Here is a 21073-nt window from a genome sequence, read left to right as displayed (position 1 = left end):
GTTCATTTTTGTCTCCAACAAGAAGACTCCAGAGTTTAATTTGCTGTTTTGAATGATGTATTAAAGATATTGTAGCTTTTATCAAGGTTTTTCTAAACCACCACAACGAAGAAGAAGAAAAACACAAGTTGTGCATTGTTATGTTACCTCAGAAATGTCTTCTAATTACGGTAAATGTTTCCTCTTAAACGTACCTGTAAAAAAAGTAACTTCATTCGGAAGCTGGTCACACCACATTGGCCAGAATATAAAACACAATCTGACCGAGAGACAACAGACAGAGAGTGAGAGCAGAACTTCAAACTGCATGTCAACCACAACATGCCCCGCCCATGCGCGCGTATGATTGGCTGTCTTCTGGTGTTAACATATTATGACCCGCCCGTCAACTGTTCTGATTGGCTGGCCGTTTGGTAGAACGAGAACTTTGGAGCAAGAACTTTATATTCTCTTACTACCTAGTCTTTGAAAACATCTAGGGAAGGGAAAGGGAAAGACCGGTCAGTTCAAAACGCCTTGGACTCAGTCCATCTTCGTTGTTAGCACTTCGGATATGCACTCACAGAAAACTCCCAGAAGCGGTTTAAGTTGCAAGATGGTTCTTCAGGCTGTTGGTAAAGTTTTAAGGTAACGTTGCTTTGTTGTTTTTATAAATAAAGAAGATTTGCATGTCTATAACAGCTGCATAAACCTAAATAGTGGCTACTGGCTATATAATAAACAAAGTAACAATATTACGTTAATAAATACTGATACATAATTTATACACATTTTGAGAGCAGATATCCAGTGCATTCAGGAGAATGTAATTTCTAATAATTTAAAATGATTATTAGGCTACTTTAAGACTAATTATACTTTATACATACAGAGTGTGATATAAGAATATATTATTAAAACTATAATTATAAATAAAATATATGTAGGCTATTATTAGAAGCCGCGTCATCCACGAAAAACTTTAATTGTAAGTCACAAGTGTACATATTTATTTGAAAATACATTTTTAGATTGTTCTGAAATTATTCATATAAGGCTCTTAATTATTAGAATAATCAAACATTAGGCTGAACATTTGTTATTGGAATTGATTATTCGCGTGAGCTGTTCATAGTACGCGAATAATAATACATTCAGTTATCAGATTGGTTGAGAGATATTACGTCTAATGCATATTCATAAGCAAATATTAAACGCTTGTAATGATCCACCGCTCATTTAAATAGTTTGACAACTTCGAGCACTTGCACCGGTTATTATTACACCCGGGAAATTTAGATAATGAGTGATACATAGATAGATAGATAGATAGATAGATACATAGATGATAGATGGATGGATAGATAGATAGATAGATAGATGATGGATGGATGGATGGATGGATAGATAGATAGATAGATAGATAGATGATGGATAGATAGATAGATGGATAGATAGATAGATAGATAGATAGATAGATGATGGATAGATAGATAGATGGATAGATAGATAGATGATGGATAGATAGATAAATAGATGATGGATGGATGGATAGATAGATAGATAGATAGATAGATAGATAGACAGACAGATTGATAGATAGATGACATAGATAGACAGACAGACAGACAGACAGACAGACAGACAGATAAATAGATGATGGATGGATGGATAGATAGATAGATAGATAGATAGATAGATAGATAGATAGATAGATAGATAGATAGATAGATAGATAGATAGATAGATAGATAGATAGATAGATAGATAGATAGATAGATAGATAGATAGATAGATGATGGATAGATAGATAGATGGATAGATAGATGGATATTCCGCTAAAAACAACTGCACGTCTGTCTAAGATGAATCTTACAATGGTTTACTTTGGAATACAATAGAGAGAGAAAACGCATAGAAAAAAAATAGAATCTAATTCATTCAAGAGGGCTCTTAATTAATTCAAGAGACTTCAAACAATAAGCAGTCATACTGTAAATGTGATCAAGTATTGCATGCCATGGTTTTGAGCCTTTTTCTGTATTATGGTGTAAAAAAAAAATGAATATTGCACTCAATATTTTTGCATATAACTGCATTAAAGCACAGGTAAAACTGTAAAATTAATTTGGAAAGTTTCTGTTTGTGAGGGATGGTTTACAAAGACCTCTCTCTTCAGCCACCTCTTTGTTGTGATGCTGATGACCTCTCGCTGTACCGTCCCCATGGCGCTGTTGCTCTGTTTAACACAATACTGTCATCTCAATGGCTCTTCACACACTCCTGATACCCATGAGAACTAGGAAGTCCAAACTTGGCTAGACGCACTCAGCCAAAGACCTGCAAGTACTTTAGCATCAATGCTGAAGGTCACCATGTGATAGATAGATGATGGATAGATAGATAGATGGATAGATAGATAGATAGATAGATGATGGATAGATAGATAGATAGATGATGGATAGATAGATAGATAGATGATGGATAGATAGATAGATGGATAGATAGATGGATATTCCGCTAAAAACAACTGCACGTCTGTCTAAGATGAATCTTACAATGGTTTACTTTGGAATACAATAGAGAGAGAAAACGCATAGAAAAAAAATAGAATCTAATTAATTCAAGAGGGCTCTTAATTAATTCAAGAGACTTCAAACAATAAGCAGTCATACTGTAAATGTGATCAAGTATTGCATGCCATGGTTTTGAGCCTTTTTCTGTATTATGGTGTAAAAAAAAAAAGAATATTGCACTCAATATTTTTGCATATAACTGCATTAAAGCACAGGTAAAACTGTAAAATTAATTTGGAAAGTTTCTGCTTGTGAGGGATGGTTTACAAAGACCTCTCTCTTCAGCCACCTCTTTGTTGTGATGCTGATGACCTCTCGCTGTACCGTCCCCATGGCGCTGTTGCTCTGTTTAACACAATACTGTCATCTCAATGGCTCTTCACACACTCCTGATACCCATGAGAACTAGGAAGTCCAAACTTGGCTAGACGCACTCAGCCAAAGACCTGCAAGTACTTTAGCATCAATGCTGAAGGTCACCATGTTTGTTTGAAACTGTTATAAATGTTCCATTATAAAAGATCCAGTTTTTATTTTATCGTTATCCCGACTGTACAATAAATACATTGTGGTGCTAATATTGATATCTAGAGAGCAGTATGGTTGATGGCAAAAATAATAGCAATGTTTACGTAATAACAGATGTAGACAAAATTGCTGAAATGTAATTAACACTTATTTTACACTTAGTTTTGAGTCACTTATTAATTATTAGTTAACAACCAATGTCGATAATCTCAAACTTTTGGCCAGTTAATCACGCTCGCCAATATTTCAATCTATCACTACCCGTAAACCAACTTTATTGATGGTGCTTTTGCACTCAAAATTTTGATCTTGACCAATAGAAACATTAGTTTCCTTAATTTTTTTTGGAGGGGGGGGTTGTAATGTTATTTGACATTCAATCATGGCTATTTAAGGGTTTTCAACATCAATTTTGGGAGAAACATTGCACTGTTTTAGTGCTTTTCCATTTTTTACGTAACATAATGTCTCCCTAAAGAGCAAAAGAGTCCCTAGGTGCTGGATTGTTTTACTGCTGTTTACTGATTTCCAGATTGTAGTTTTGGTATCCATATGGCAGCTTTGAAGTTTCCAGCCCTGTTCTGTTTGAGTCATAGTGATTTAGGGATGTTTAGATATTTTAGCTGCTTGCAGATGCTGAATGACAATGTGCACAGTGTGTTGTAATGTCAGGCCTCATGCATAGTTCATCTTTGAGATTCTGAACAGCATGCTACGTTTAATGATTACTTTTGACAAGGTGTTTACCTGGCAGTGCAATTGTTTAATTGCTTAAGTTCCCTAAGAGCTCATGATCTTTATCCACATAAAACCTTTGAAGAAAACCAGTGAACGTTTCACATGCTTTAAGATAAACACACATAGTATTCATGTTTTTAATTTAGTCTCAAGATGAAATCAAGTCCAGGATTCTCCTGTTTGATTCTGATAAAACCAAAAAAATATGGAAAGCAAAACAATGGGAGTGCATTTGAGGATCCAGAACTCAATGTTATGTCAGTACCCCAATATAGTTGTTTTTTACATGAAGAAACAGTTTGTGCGTCCAAAAATCTGAACGCACATTGTTTTATTTTAGCCTTCACAGGGTTTCGTAATTTTCCAAGAAGCAGAGTTTTTGTGAATTATGTGGTGAAGGGCAAATTCTCAAGCCATTAGCTAGTTTATTTTAGGAGAAAGGAAAACTTTCTAGCTGCCAGCGGCCCTCCTGTTACACACACACACACACACACACACACATATACATATCATGCCCACTCATAGCAGTTTCCTGTAGATATATTTGCCATAAAAGGCATTGTAGTTTCCAGACTCTCAAACCAAGGCAATGGATTGACCAAAGACCTGTATCATCCACTCAGCTCTAGAAACCCATCTGTGTTTGTGTATCAAACGTTAAAATCACGTTTCTCAACATAGATTACGTTCTTGGCTCCACCTTCGTAGTGTTCACATTTGAGCTTAATCTGGTGTCACTCCACTTTTGAGGTATGTGCTTTGATTTATTCACAAATAAGCGTAAAATACGACAACAAAAAAGCTGTGAGATGTTTCTGAAATGTTGACTGTGTCAACATTGTGTGTTCAGAAACTAATCCTTTATTTTGTAGAATGGAATTTAGGGAAGACACTCCTACATTTATTTAGAAGTCACTCCCAAAACTTTTGATAGTGTATGTAACTTCAATTCTGGACATTAAAATATATCCTTTATTAGTCAGCTGAGGGATGGGTTTTGCGGGAAGCAGAGTGTTTGAGCTCAGCTGCGTGGATCCATCAAAGGATCTGGGAGATGTTCAGATCTTCCAGCTGGCTCAAGCCTCAAGTTCAAATTCCTACCAGCTGGACCTGACAGCTGCCTGCTTGTTTGCTGGCATCTCTTTCACTTGATAATTGTTGATCCTTCAATGTCGATCCTCTATACTGATCCTGGATCAGTTGTGCAAGTTCTTTGTTAATACATTTCTATCATGACAACTCTCTGAGAGTTCTGCTATGCTGCTGCTGCTGCTGCAGAGCAAGTACTGAGACCTGCTACTGCCAATACATCTACAGACAATCTGCTGTGAGCATGTAAGAGATACTGCTGCTGGACATATAACAGATATTAAATAACCCCCATATATAGCATACATTAATCACCCCATAGCAGATGTATACAGGTGGAGCTGGGGAAGGTGGAGGGTTTCTGAAGTGAGCTGCAACTTCTACAGCAAGCGCAAGCCAAGTATTTGAATGTTGAGCAGCGAGCTCATTGGCTGCTGATGTGAAAAGAAGCCAATCAGCTGTGCCAAGTGAATAATGATGTGATTATATCAAATTGAGTTAAAACCTGCAGCATCTAGAGTTTCATGACAGAACTTCATATTTATTTTAGATACAGAAAAGGAAGCCTATCCCAGATCAGTTTTGAAGAATAATTTAATGAGCGAGATATTTCATGTTCTGCTCAATCAGATTTAGAGATCATGTGTCATTTTGTGCCGTTGCGCTTCAGGTTTCCCGAGTTTGAATCCCGGCTCGAGGACCTTTCCCGATCCCATACACCTCTCGCTCTCCCACTTTACTTCCTGTCAACATACTGTTCTATCATAATAAAAGGAAAAAAAACTTTTTACAAGGTGCTGTTTTCTTACGAATGTATACAATGTGATTCATACAGAAATGTGCAATTTTTAGAAAAGCAAGCATACAATGTGATTCATAAGGAAACATGCTTTTTTTAAAAGAAAAAAACATGCATGAGGGTCCGCTTCTTAACCTAACCAGTGGGACATATGAGCAGATCGTATGAAAACATACAAATTAGATTACAAATTTGTACGAATTAGCCACCAATTCCCCAAAAAGTAAAATGGCACTGGTTGCTTGAGTCAAAAGTCAAAAGATCCCACCCAGGCCTTTGTTATTCTGGTTTCTAGATATAGTTTGGGACCATTTTTAGTGTACGTTCATTGGATGTCATTTTATCATCCATCATGTGCTGTTCTACTCATTCAGGTATTTTTTATGTCCAAAACGCAGGTGCAAGTCGAGTTCTGCAATGTTTCATACCTCCTATTGTTCCCATTTTAAGAATGAGGTGGCTCATTACTTAGGGACAGTGTCATTGTTAAAAGAGGATCAAGAAATATCCTCTTTTTTGTTCTTTGTCTCTGTTTCCTTCATATTTAAAATTTTTTATTATCGGTGACCACATTAGCCAAGCAGTAACTTGCCTCATCGTGTGAATTCCCGTGGTGATTTATCGCCGTCTCTTTCCTGTTTTACACGGAACACTAATCCGGAGTAGTTAAACGGAATGATGTCCAAATAAAGTTGAAGTTTACCAGACTTCCCACGCTCCAATGATGTTTGATCAGACCGTGCTCCATGATTGACCCTTTTGGACCTTTGACACGAGTCAATTTAAGACCTCGATATGGATGATAAGATCTTTCCCGCTCGGAAGCAATCCAGAATCCCGACAATCCCACAAACCGCTCCTTTGTCTTAGCTTCAATTTGAAAACCATGTTTATGGACTTTGGTCTCTGAGATAAGTCCCCTTCCTGGTCCTATGATGGACTGTTGTGTGTGAAAAGAGGAATTGGTGAAGGTGGTCAGAAATGTGAGGTTGGGAATGAGCTGTTTACAGTGCAGAGATGGCTTAACAGGAATTCATGTTGGTGGATGAGCTATAAATTTAGGGAGTTTCTTTGTGTGATGAAAAACAGCACTGTTTTAAAGCTAAAAGGAAGAAAAGAGTTCAAAAGAATGAGCAGTAAAGGGAAGTTCTTCATAAAAGTGCCTTATTTGTTCACATAAACATAATAAACCCTAGAGGATTTGAAGTGAGTGCAAGGAAAGGATGTAAATTCTTTATAACCTGTCTTTGCCTGTACTCTTGTTATTAGCTGTTTAAAGCCCCTGTAACCTTTGTCCCAGGCAGCTGCGGGATCTGCCACAGCAATGCAATTCTGACATTTACATGTTAAAACTAGCACTGGAAGTACAAGTCTGTTTTGACACCTGAGTTTGAAACAGACGAGAAATGTGGGTTACTCCAAAGAAGCGAAGCAGAGACGTAGTTTTAGTTTAGAAACTAGACTAGGAACAGTTGTTGTCAGTGGAAGCTCAAAAAACAATTTTTTTTTGTCTGGATCTATGAATTTATTCATTAAAAATGCAATTCACACATACAGTGACTTGAATACAGCTCTTTTGTGATGAGCATGTTTTAATTTCTAAAATTAAATTAAATATATAATTTTTTTAATTTTTTTAGGGGTCTTAAAGTAAATGTCTTAAGTGGTACAATTGTTCTGCTTATTTTTCATTGATTTATTTTTTTTTTTTTACTTTAATATTTTGTTAATATTTGTTAGGGGAAAATATCATTAAAATAGCTGCACTGATGTTGTCTGCCAAGTCAAGTCAGGTGGTGCGACCAACATGCAGAAACAAAAATCATAAAATAGGAAATTACATCATAGAGAGCACCCCTGCATACTAAAACCTGCAGCATCTAGAGTTTCATGACAGAACTTCATATTTATTTTAGATACAGAAAAGGAAGCCTATCCCAGATCAGTTTTGAAGAATAATTTAATGAGCGAGATATTTCATGTTCTGCTCAATCAGATTTAGAGATCATGTGTCATTTTGTGCCGTTGCGCTTCAGGTTTCCCGAGTTTGAATCCCGGCTCGAGGACCTTTCCCGATCCCATACACCTCTCGCTCTCCCACTTTACTTCCTGTCAACATACTGTTCTATCATAATAAAAGGAAAAAAAACTTTTTACAAGGTGCTGTTTTCTTACGAATGTATACAATGTGATTCATACAGAAATGTGCAATTTTTAGAAAAGCAAGCATACAATGTGATTCATAAGGAAACATGCTTTTTTTAAAAGAAAAAAACATGCATGAGGGTCCGCTTCTTAACCTAACCAGTGGGACATATGAGCAGATCGTATGAAAACATACAAATTAGATTACAAATTTGTACGAATTAGCCACCAATTCCCCAAAAAGTAAAATGGCACTGGTTGCTTGAGTCAAAAGTCAAAAGATCCCACCCAGGCCTTTGTTATTCTGGTTTCTAGATATAGTTTGGGACCATTTTTAGTGTACGTTCATTGGATGTCATTTTATCATCCATCATGTGCTGTTCTACTCATTCAGGTATTTTTTATGTCCAAAACGCAGGTGCAAGTCGAGTTCTGCAATGTTTCATACCTCCTATTGTTCCCATTTTAAGAATGAGGTGGCTCATTACTTAGGGACAGTGTCATTGTTAAAAGAGGATCAAGAAATATCCTCTTTTTTGTTCTTTGTCTCTGTTTCCTTCATATTTAAAATTTTTTATTATCGGTGACCACATTAGCCAAGCAGTAACTTGCCTCATCGTGTGAATTCCCGTGGTGATTTATCGCCGTCTCTTTCCTGTTTTACACGGAACACTAATCCGGAGTAGTTAAACGGAATGATGTCCAAATAAAGTTGAAGTTTACCAGACTTCCCACGCTCCAATGATGTTTGATCAGACCGTGCTCCATGATTGACCCTTTTGGACCTTTGACACGAGTCAATTTAAGACCTCGATATGGATGATAAGATCTTTCCCGCTCGGAAGCAATCCAGAATCCCGACAATCCCACAAACCGCTCCTTTGTCTTAGCTTCAATTTGAAAACCATGTTTATGGACTTTGGTCTCTGAGATAAGTCCCCTTCCTGGTCCTATGATGGACTGTTGTGTGTGAAAAGAGGAATTGGTGAAGGTGGTCAGAAATGTGAGGTTGGGAATGAGCTGTTTACAGTGCAGAGATGGCTTAACAGGAATTCATGTTGGTGGATGAGCTATAAATTTAGGGAGTTTCTTTGTGTGATGAAAAACAGCACTGTTTTAAAGCTAAAAGGAAGAAAAGAGTTCAAAAGAATGAGCAGTAAAGGGAAGTTCTTCATAAAAGTGCCTTATTTGTTCACATAAACATAATAAACCCTAGAGGATTTGAAGTGAGTGCAAGGAAAGGATGTAAATTCTTTATAACCTGTCTTTGCCTGTACTCTTGTTATTAGCTGTTTAAAGCCCCTGAAACCTCAGTCCCAGGCAGCTGCGGGATCTGCCACAGCAATGCAATTCTGACATTTACATGTTAAAACTAGCACTGGAAGTACAAGTCTGTTTTGACACCTGAGTTTGAAACAGACGAGAAATGTGGTACAATTGTTCTGCTTATTTTTCATTGATTGATTTATTTTTTTTTACTTTAATATTTTGTTAATATTTGTTAGGGGAAAATATCATTAAAATAGCTTCACTGATGTTGTCTGCCAAGTCAAGTCAGGTGGTGCGACCAACATGCAGAAACAAAAATCATAAAATAGGAAATGACATCATAGAGAGCACCCCTGCATACTGTTGTGATGGTGCTTAAAATTTGAACAAATTATTATTATTATTATTATTATTATTTATAAGGCAAGGTTAGTTCAGTTCAAAATGTCATGTGGTGTAACTCCCCCAAAACTGAATGAAAAGTTATGACTTGGTTATGACTTTAAGAAATAAAAAAGTTTACATTGAAATATAATTAAAACTCATTTATTTATTTGTTTGTTTGTACATGTACATATTTTACTTGATAGTTACACTACATGACATTTTTAGTCATTACATTTAAACTGTTTGGGAAACATGTTTAAAAAAAAATGTGCATTTGATGGTGCTAATGGCAATGAAAAAACACACTTCACTCTATGCATCTCTTCTTAACGTGTCCCTCTTCTTTTGCAGGAAATCCAAAACGAAGCCCAATGGAAAGAAAGCACCCGCTGAAGAGAAGAAGCACTACATGGAGCCAGAGTACACAAAAGTGCGGGTCGTGGACTTCGACCTGAAAGATTTGGTGTCGCTTCCCACCAAAGAGATCGACCTCAACGAATGGCTCGCCAACAACAGTGAGTTCCTAAGCAAACATTACAGCCCCTTATGAGTGTTTGCCTTGTATTTTGAGGCTTAGAGTCTTTGTCTTCAAAAATAGCCTTCTGCCAGTCAGGAGTTTAGAAAACAGTCACATTTTTGTGTGTGAGTGCAAAACAGTTGGGAGTATAAAGCAGAGCATGACCTTTTTAAATCGTAAATGTGAAAATTAAAATGTGCAAACAATTTTATTATAAACAAATGTTATTTTCTGTTGAAAAGGAAAGTGCTGCTTGCTAACTAATGTTCATCTTTATGGTTAATGATTTGAACAAACCCCTGAATTTCACCTGGTGAACTAACGCTTTCATGTCTGATGCTAGCATGTTGCTAAGCTACGTATAATTAAATGAAATAAAAACAGCATAGTACACAAAAATATTGTGAAATAATGTTTTTAACTATTTTATTGATAATTTGTGGTACTGAATGAAATATGTTTTTAATACGTTTATAACCAACATTTATCTTGCATCGTCCACCATCTTGTATTTTTTTAAGCTTGTCACAGAGCATTCTGGGATTTCCTGCTTCAGAAAAAAATGGTATTTAATGATATTAAATACCTCGCGCTGTTAGCAGAGGAGCCTTTACCGATTGCCTCCATTGATCTGTGATTGACGTCACCTCCCAATAACAAACACGCCCCATAGTATAGTCCCGCCCCTAACATTGATTGACAGCTTTCCGTGTAGACATCGGAAATTCAAATGCAAATTACGATTTCATTTGAGTTTTGGCAGGTTACATGCATGACGCAGAGAGAGTGACAAAGCAAATGTGGTAATTAATATTGCTATTTAAATATGACAGGTTCATAACACTTAAGACATGGGAAATACAATTGCAAATGAACTTTGCTTTTTCATTTGAAATGTGGCAGTCACTGTGCGTTCGCAAAAGTGAAAATGCAAACAGTAATGCAGTTGCGTTTGGATTATGTCACAATTTATACGTCCACATATGGAAAATGCAATCGAAAATACAATTTGCAATTCCTTTTGAAAATTGTCCTGAATTTTCCTCCATAGTCTTCCGCTTCAGTGATTCTGAAATATCAATGAAAAATTTGTCCCAACTTTTCGAATGTCACTTTTGAAAACGTTTCTTTTGTCATTTGCAGCAACAACCTTCTTCAATCTCATAAATCTGCAGTATAGCACAATCTCAGAGTTTTGCACTGGGGACACATGTCAAGCCATGACGGCCTGCAATACGTAAGTTTTCCTTTCTCTTTCTTTTGTCTGTCTTTCTAGCTCTTTCTTCCTCCAGGCGTGTCCTGGGACGAGAACCAGAACCCTCCTTTTACCAGAAGTGCTTCTGGATCAAATATTTCTCATATTTACAGTGTTTTTCCATTTTAAGACCAGATTCCAGATCAGTCTTTGTGTGAATCTAGGTTTGTGGGTCTGATTGGGGTTAATGCATGACTGGAATGAAAGCTGACACACATTTTACTGAAGCCAGTGCTTGTTTGGCTTTCAGATGTGTTCTGAATGAGAGAATACAAGGGAACTATTCTCAGAATCAGGGATTTTGTACGTTTCTTGGAGGCGGAATCAATTAAATGACCTTAAAGGCCTATAGTTACATGTTCTCACAGGCTGTTTGGGACGATCAGGGGCCCAAACATAGGATTAAAGAGATCAGTTATACTATTACTTTAGGCAACATTTACCTTACAGCTTTAGTCTCGACCAGCTCAGTGATAGCACAAATTGTTTTTTACTAATTTTAAAAGTACTGTTTAAGTGCATTTAAATTGACGAAATAATATATTCAGAGAATGTTGTATTTTTACCTAACAACAACAACAACAACAATACTAATAGTAATAATTATAATTATTATTATTATTTTATTACTATTAATAATAATAATAATAATTTATAATGCATAAATATAATGGTAATTAATAATAATACGTATTATTATTATTATAAATATAATTACTACTACTGTTATTATTCTAATAATACATTTATAATATGCAAGTTATTATTATTATTATTACTGTTATAAATAAATACACATAAAAACAAATACATATTTAAACAAATGCAAATAAATAGAAATGTAAAACAAATAAATATATTACTAAACACATTTTTATTAATATAACTAATATAAAAATAAATATAAATAAAATACAAACTATTTACATATTAGATATATATACAAATATACATATAAAATATACATTTATGCATTTATTTAATGTATAATTTTCAAGCACAATGTTAATGATTATTATTTTAATTAATATTTCAGTCATTTTGTGTTTATTTGAAGAATTTGCAATAATTTGTTTTATAACAATTTGCTGTTCCCAAAACAGCTGTCATTATCATCATGCAAAGCTTTTTAGAAAACTGACTTTCTATAAAATTGTTTAAACTTGATTATGATGGAAATGAGCATTGTAAGGAATGTCATTGATTTTAAGTTTTTATTTTATTTTATTGTTTTATGATGTGAGAGCAGCTTTATTACCAAAACGCTCAGTATTTGAGTATATCTTCACATAGTTTAACTAACTTATTGAACATTTTCTCAAGAAAAAAATAAACTAAAATAAATAATAAAATGAAATAATCCACCCTCAAACGTTATACCAAAATCCACTTGAAGGTTGATCATAAAGGTTTTACTATTTAAAATGAAACAATCTGAAGAAGTTTCATTTTCAAATTTCAAGCACTGAAAAAAATGCCTGTAATTGTAGAATCACCTTTATACAAGTCAAACGGAAAACCGTGCCTCCATCTCTACATTCCCACAGCCAACCGTGTAGACTTTAAAAATCTCTGCTCGTCTCGTTCGGCCTGTTGGTCCGGAGTGACGCCTGGGTGTGAATCTCTAAAGACTGACCCTGTAGAACCAGATACATGACTATTCATGACAAACGTTAAAGGACGTGAATTACCAACACACAAAACACCAACAATTACACGCTCACCTCAGGCATTCCTCGCAGGGCAAGGATGGGCGCGCTCGTCAAAACACGAGCCGTATTTACCGTCACCGCCGCTGTCCACTGATAAATCAATCACTGATGAAAAGGAAAGGGAGGGACTGAGATGCGCAGATAGGCCTGATGTCCATTTTATTGTTATTTATGTGCTCATATGTTGAGGTATGTGCTTATGTGTGTTTTTAGTAGGTGTTTCTTGAACTACAAACACTTCCATTTCCCATGGGTTGATTTTTATTAAAGTTGCATTCATGTCAGTGCTGATAGCCTTGTGGACAGCGCGCCGACATACAGCGCCGTTGCGCTACGAGCGTCAAGAGTTCAAATCCTGACTCGAGGACCTTTCCTCATCCCATCTCCCATCTCTCTCCCACTTCACTTCCTGTCAGCTCAGGAAATAAATAAATGCCAAAAATAAATATTTTAAAAACTTGACTTTTTCAAATTGTTTTTATTCATAAATTGTGCAGTCTTACCCTTGTCCCAAAAATAGACTTTCTATTTCTAAACATTGAAAACATTGAATTAATTTAATTAATTAATGGATTGATTAACTAATTAATTAATTAGAAATAAAAAAACTAATATTCAGAACTTGTTTTATAAATATATAATTTAGTTTTTACAGATTATGATAATTAGGGATGCACGATATTATCGGGCCAATATCTCATACAGCGCCGTTGCGCTACGAGCGTCAAGAGTTCAAATCCTGACTCGAGGACCTTTCCTCATCCCATCTCCCATCTCTCTCCCACTTCACTTCCTGTCAGCTCAGGAAATAAATAAATGCCAAAAATAAATATTTTAAAAACTTGACTTTTTCAAATTGTTTTTATTCATAAATTGTGCAGTCTTACCCTTGTCCCAAAAATAGACTTTCTATTTCTAAACATTGAAAACATTGAATTAATTTAATTAATGAATGGATTGATTAACTAATTAATTAATTAGAAATAAAAAAACTAATATTCAGAACTTGTTTTATAAATATATAATTTAGTTTTTACAGATTATGATAATTAGGGATGCACGATATTATCGGGCCAATATCGGAATCGGCCCGATATGAAACATGATGCCGATATGTCTTGCCGATAAGAGGAATACATTAACTCACATGTGCTCAGGGTGTGCTAGCGATTAGATCACGTCAGCAGTGTGGCTCATTCTTGAAGCAAAGTTTGCCTGAATGATGATTAGATTCACTGTTTTGGATCGCTGCATTTAAACTGAGAATGCATGCTCGGTGTGTGATAGAGTAAACAGTAATAGCACGTGCAGCGGCAGGAGCGGCATCCTCCCCCGGGTCCTAATGCCCGCTCAGTAAGGAGTTTTAATTCCGTAGGGGGCGCTGTTGGCCTACTTATAATAAGATGAAAGCAAAATACACAAATAATATTTAGACTGTTTCCTGATTAAAAATAAAGCAGTAATTGATGCCATAAAATCACAAGTATATTTTGATTTAAAGGTCAGAATCTATAGCTTACATGAAAAAAAATCACTCGGGCCAATATCTGAATCGGCCCGATATGAAACATGATGCCGATATGTCTTGCCGATAAGAGGAATACATTAACTCACATGTGCTCAGGGTGTGCTAGCGATTAGATCACGTCAGCAGTGTGGCTCATTCTTGAAGCAAAGTTTGCCTGAATGATGATTAGATTCACTGTTTTGGATCGCTGCATTTAAACTGAGAATGCATGCTCGGTGTGTGATAGAGTAAACAGTAATAGCACGTGCAGCGGCAGGAGCGGCATCCTCCCCCGGGTCCTAATGCCCGCTCAGTAAGGAATTTTAATTCCGTAGGGGGCGCTGTTGGCCTACTTATAATAAGATGAAAGCAAAATACACAAATAATATTTAGACTGTTTCCTGATTAAGTCCTGAATTTTCCTCCATAGTCTTCCGCTTCAGTGATTCTGAAATATCAATGAAAAATTTGTCCCAACTTTTCGAATGTCACTTTTGAAAACGTTTCTTTTGTCATTTGCAGCAACAACCTTCTTCAATCTCATAAATCTGCAGTATAGCACAATCTCAGAGTTTTGCACTGGGGACACATGTCAAGCCATGACGGCCTGCAATACGTAAGTTTTCCTTTCTCTTTCTTTTGTCTGTCTTTCTAGCTCTTTCTTCCTCCAGGCGTGTCCTGGGACGAGAACCAGAACCCTCCTTTTACCAGAAGTGCTTCTGGATCAAATATTTCTCATATTTACAGTGTTTTTCCATTTTAAGACCAGATTCCAGATCAGTCTTTGTGTGAATCTAGGTTTGTGGGTCTGATTGGGGTTAATGCATGACTGGAATGAAAGCTGACACACATTTTACTGAAGCCAGTGCTTGTTTGGCTTTCAGATGTGTTCTGAATGAGAGAATACAAGGGAACTATTCTCAGAATCAGGGATTTTGTACGTTTCTTGGAGGCGGAATCAATTAAATGACCTTAAAGGCCTATAGTTACATGTTCTCACAGGCTGTTTGGGACGATCAGGGGCCCAAACATAGGATTAAAGAGATCAGTTATACTATTACTTTAGGCAACATTTACCTTACAGCTTTAGTCTCGACCAGCTCAGTGATAGCACAAATTGTTTTTTACTAATTTTAAAAGTACTGTTTAAGTGCATTTAAATTGACGAAATAATATATTCAGAGAATGTTGTATTTTTACCTAACAACAACAACAACAACAATACTAATAGTAATAATTATAATTATTATTATTATTTTATTACTATTAATAATAATAATAATAATTTATAATGCATAAATATAATGGTAATTAATAATAATACGTATTATTATTATTATAAATATAATTACTACTACTGTTATTATTCTAATAATACATTTATAATATGCAAGTTATTATTATTATTATTACTGTTATAAATAAATACACATAAAAACAAATACATATTTAAACAAATGCAAATAAATAGAAATGTAAAACAAATAAATATATTACTAAACACATTTTTATTAATATAACTAATATAAAAATAAATATAAATAAAATACAAACTATTTACATATTAGATATATATACAAATATACATATAAAATATACATTTATGCATTTATTTAATGTATAATTTTCAAGCACAATGTTAATGATTATTATTTTAATTAATATTTCAGTCATTTTGTGTTTATTTGAAGAATTTGCAATAATTTGTTTTATAACAATTTGCTGTTCCCAAAACAGCTGTCATTATCATCATGCAAAGCTTTTTAGAAAACTGACTTTCTATAAAATTGTTTAAACTTGATTATGATGGAAATGAGCATTGTAAGGAATGTCATTGATTTTAAGTTTTTATTTTATTTTATTGTTTTATGATGTGAGAGCAGCTTTATTACCAAAACGCTCAGTATTTGAGTATATCTTCACATAGTTTAACTAACTTATTGAACATTTTCTCAAGAAAAAAATAAACTAAAATAAATAATAAAATGAAATAATCCACCCTCAAACGTTATACCAAAATCCACTTGAAGGTTGATCATAAAGGTTTTACTATTTAAAATGAAACAATCTGAAGAAGTTTCATTTTCAAATTTCAAGCACTGAAAAAAATGCCTGTAATTGTAGAATCACCTTTATACAAGTCAAACGGAAAACCGTGCCTCCATCTCTACATTCCCACAGCCAACCGTGTAGACTTTAAAAATCTCTGCTCGTCTCGTTCGGCCTGTTGGTCCGGAGTGACGCCTGGGTGTGAATCTCTAAAGACTGACCCTGTAGAACCAGATACATGACTATTCATGACAAACGTTAAAGGACGTGAATTACCAACACACAAAACACCAACAATTACACGCTCACCTCAGGCATTCCTCGCAGGGCAAGGATGGGCGCGCTCGTCAAAACACGAGCCGTATTTACCGTCACCGCCGCTGTCCACTGATAAATCAATCACTGATGAAAAGGAAAGGGAGGGACTGAGATGCGCAGATAGGCCTGATGTCCATTTTATTGTTATTTATGTGCTCATATGTTGAGGTATGTGCTTATGTGTGTTTTTAGTAGGTGTTTCTTGAACTACAAACACTTCCATTTCCCATGGGTTGATTTTTATTAAAGTTGCATTCATGTCAGTGCTGATAGCCTTGTGGACAGCGCGCCGACATACAGCGCCGTTGCGCTACGAGCGTCAAGAGTTCAAATCCTGACTCGAGGACCTTTCCTCATCCCATCTCCCATCTCTCTCCCACTTCACTTCCTGTCAGCTCAGGAAATAAATAAATGCCAAAAATAAATATTTTAAAAACTTGACTTTTTCAAATTGTTTTTATTCATAAATTGTGCAGTCTTACCCTTGTCCCAAAAATAGACTTTCTATTTCTAAACATTGAAAACATTGAATTAATTTAATTAATGAATGGATTGATTAACTAATTAATTAATTAGAAATAAAAAAACTAATATTCAGAACTTGTTTTATAAATATATAATTTAGTTTTTACAGATTATGATAATTAGGGATGCACGATATTATCGGGCCAATATCGGAATCGGCCCGATATGAAACATGATGCCGATATGTCTTGCCGATAAGAGGAATACATTAACTCACATGTGCTCAGGGTGTGCTAGCGATTAGATCACGTCAGCAGTGTGGCTCATTCTTGAAGCAAAGTTTGCCTGAATGATGATTAGATTCACTGTTTTGGATCGCTGCATTTAAACTGAAAATGCATGTTCGGTGTGTGATAGAGTAAACAGTAATAGCACGTGCAGCGGCAGGAGCGGCATCCTCCCCCGGGTCCTAATGCCCGCTCAGTAAGGAGTTTTAATTCCGTAGGGGGCGCTGTTGGCCTACTTATAATAAGATGAAAGCAAAATACACAAATAATATTTAGACTGTTTCCTGATTAAAAATAAAGCAGTAATTGATGCCATAAAATCACGAGTATGTTTTGATTTAAAGGTCAGAATCTATAGCTTACATGAAAAAAAATCACAAACAAGACACTTAATGTTATATATACTGATTTATTCATTAAGGTGTAATATGTTATATTTTTAAAACAAATTATGAGCTCTAAAAGATTTTCAGAATTTTTACAACTCTTTTGCTTTAGACCATCTACAAATGTTAAATCTTAAAATAAAATGTTATGGTCACCACTGCATCTTTCTGGGAAAAAAATTATTAATATATAGTTTATTTATAGTTATTATTATAGCTGTCATTATAAAATAACTTTGTTATTGTTTATTTAATTCTAACAAATAAGTTCTTGTTAAAAATGAACCAAAATTAAAAATAATTATATATCGGTGTCTGCATCGGCTATCGGCCAAAATGAGTTGAAAATTGTTGGCATATCGGATATCCAATATCGTGCATCCCTAATGATATCGTCATTGACACCATAGGCCAAATATTGATGTGTAGATTTTTTAAGAGTAAGATAACAGTTTTAATAAAAACACTGAAGAAATGTGAGACTAATGATTTGTGATGGGGGGGAAAAATCAAGTTAATCATTTGTAATGAAAAATAAATGCCATTATTATTTAAATGTTTTTAAATGTGACATTTCAGCAGTGTATTTTAAACCAGATGTTTGTAAAATAAATTAAATGTTTCTGGAAAAAAAAAAAGATCAAATTAAATAAAATATATACAAGTGATTTTTTTCCCCTAAAATTTGAAAAAGTGTCAGAAATACCAAAATTGGGGTATTTTGTGTCAAAAAAAGGTTTTCATTGACTCATTGAAGAATCACCCTAATTCACCCAAACTTGTTCCTTGTGTACATACTCTGATAAAACACACTCCAAAGTATTTTCATGAAAATGCATGACCATGTTAAGATTAGTAGGCCTTTTAATCGTAATATTTCATGTTTTTCATGAAGAGTTTTATGCAGGTAGATTCAGTACTTGTGCTTTTGTGACCGTGAATCGATCTGCCACCGTTTGGACTTGGAATCCGCTCTCAAATCTGTAACTCAACCGTGTCATGTGAAGATATTTGAGAACATTGAGACGCTCGCTGGCATTCAGCCCGACATTTACTCACCTGTCCATTCAGAGCCGTGTAGCGTCTGTGTTTATGTGCTAACTGCGCTTTATAGTTCACCATGACGGTTATTTCAGGTCAACGTTCAGCTGATGTTTGAGCTGCTCGTCCGTTGAGTGATCAGCATTGGTTGTGCGGTCAGTTATGCATTCAGTCTGCATTCCTAGAGATTTGTAATGTCTACAGCCCCTCAAACCCACGCTACCCTCCCAAACTCACTGTCACCATGAGCAGTCCTCCTTAAAATTCTGATAGGAGCTGTATATTTAGTACACTTTTAATCGGTAAATTGTTCACTTTATCCTGAAGTTAGTAATTTTCACTGTTCGTCTTCTTTTTTTACAGGATATACTACTGGTATGACGAGAGGGGGAAGAAGATGAAGTGCACAGCGCCTCAGTATGTCGACCTCGTCATGACTTTTGTGCAGAAATTAGTGACGGACGAAGAAATCTTTCCCACAAAATACGGTGTGTATGATTGCTGCCCTCTAGCAGTCGTAATAGAGAAATACAAGAGTTGAGATTTGTAAGTTTGAAGTAGAATTCATTAGATCAGTGGCACCCTCTGGTTTTCATTGAGGAGAATGAGTTTTGTGAATGTAATTTCTTTTTTTAACTAGGAAGGAAATGTATTAAAATTAATTAATTTCAGAAACAAAAATATTGATCACTTGTGCCTATTTGTTTTACACTTTAATTTAATTCTTGTAAATGAAAGTGAAACGTTTCTTTTTTGTCATGTCAAATAAAACTCAAACCATAAAAACAAATTACTTGAAGTAAAATATTAATATAATTACTGAAATAATAAAATAAAATACAAACACAACTTGTTTTGTATTACCTAGTTGCCAAGGCAAGCGTTTCCTTTCTTGTTGAAAGTTTAAATAGTAAAATAAATCAATTACTGGGCTCACTTTAAAGAGACCGTGGCTCTGGAGCTGCAGGGACACTTGAACACACTGTACGCACATTTCATCGTCTTCGTCAGGGAATTCAACCTGGTCGAGCCCAAGGAGACCTGCATCATGGACGACCTGTCGGAGGTGCTGTGCGCCCCCCTGCCGCCCCATACACACAACCACGTGACCGAGAGATGAGCCTCGAGCCGCGAACTCGAGGACGACGACGAAACGTGCGAGGCCTCCTCGGACAGGCCCCTCCGTCACTATTTCTCATGAGAACTGATCAAAAGATGGGGCTGAGGGCCGGCGGTCTGCAGTTCTCGTACCAGCACAGATTGGTGTCAATGTTTCCTACAGGACAAAACAATCTGTCGCCATTCTCATTTATACAGGAACAATTTATATTTTACTTTGCATTTTTATTATCGTTTTTGCGCATGCGCTCTCAGAGGTTTCTGTTTTCTTTTAGGGAATGGTGTTTCAGCTCGGCTCTCATCGGTGCCTTAGAATTATAGCTAAGGTATTGTCTGTTTATATGCGACAACGTTTAGAAATGTATCATTGACCTCTAGCTCCCCCTTGTGGAGGGAGTGACGTCACACACACCGACTGACTTTTTATGATCTCTGCAGCCTTATTTCACATAAAACTAGTGCGAAATCTCTCTTTTTTCATATTCTAGCCATCATTATCCGTGTCTTTGTGTTTTTAAATCATTTCCAATGTACTTATTAGTCTTTTACGATTATGTATAAAGGGTTTGATGGTTTGAATGATGCTTTAGAGAAAGTCTGGACTTGCTTTGTAGGTTTCCGACAAGGATATTAGCGATATCTGCATCTCTGCTCGCTCAGAGAGACGCTGCAGATGCGGACTTATGATTGTTGCATGGCAGTTGATTTGCTGTGTTGCATTGATGAGCACATCCTCCAGCGTCACGACCTTTATTTTTTATTTCACTTTTTTCTTTTAAGTTATCAGAGGTCATGAATATTGTGGCAGCCCACGTGTGTAGAAAATGCACATTAAGTTTTTGTTTCCCAAGAAATAGATTGAAGCTATATATATATATATATATATATATATATATATATAAAAAAA

At 35.5% G+C, this 21073-nt stretch overlaps 1 protein-coding gene across 1 annotated transcript; it reads left to right on the top strand.

The window, feature by feature from the left end:
- Positions 1 to 448: 448 nt before the first annotated feature.
- On the top strand, positions 449 to 21043 carry LOC107549260 (MOB kinase activator 2-like). The gene is made up of 5 exons (XM_016230271.1): positions 449 to 627; positions 9862 to 10025; positions 11171 to 11264; positions 19411 to 19564; positions 19988 to 21043. The coding sequence occupies exons 1-5, from the start codon at positions 554 to 556 to the stop codon at positions 20165 to 20167; spliced, it is 666 nt and encodes a 221-aa protein (XP_016085757.1). The 5' UTR covers positions 449 to 553; the 3' UTR covers positions 20168 to 21043.
- The last annotated feature ends 30 nt before the right edge of the window (positions 21044 to 21073 follow it).

The sequence above is a fragment of the Sinocyclocheilus grahami genome, unplaced genomic scaffold (genome assembly GCF_001515645.1).
Source record: "Sinocyclocheilus grahami isolate Dianchi unplaced genomic scaffold, SAMN03320097.WGS_v1.1 scaffold367.1, whole genome shotgun sequence".
In the NCBI taxonomy this organism is placed as follows: Eukaryota; Metazoa; Chordata; class Actinopteri; order Cypriniformes; family Cyprinidae; genus Sinocyclocheilus; species Sinocyclocheilus grahami.
The sequence above is the reverse complement of the archived record's forward strand: the minus strand, read 5'-3'. Positions and strand labels throughout refer to the sequence as shown.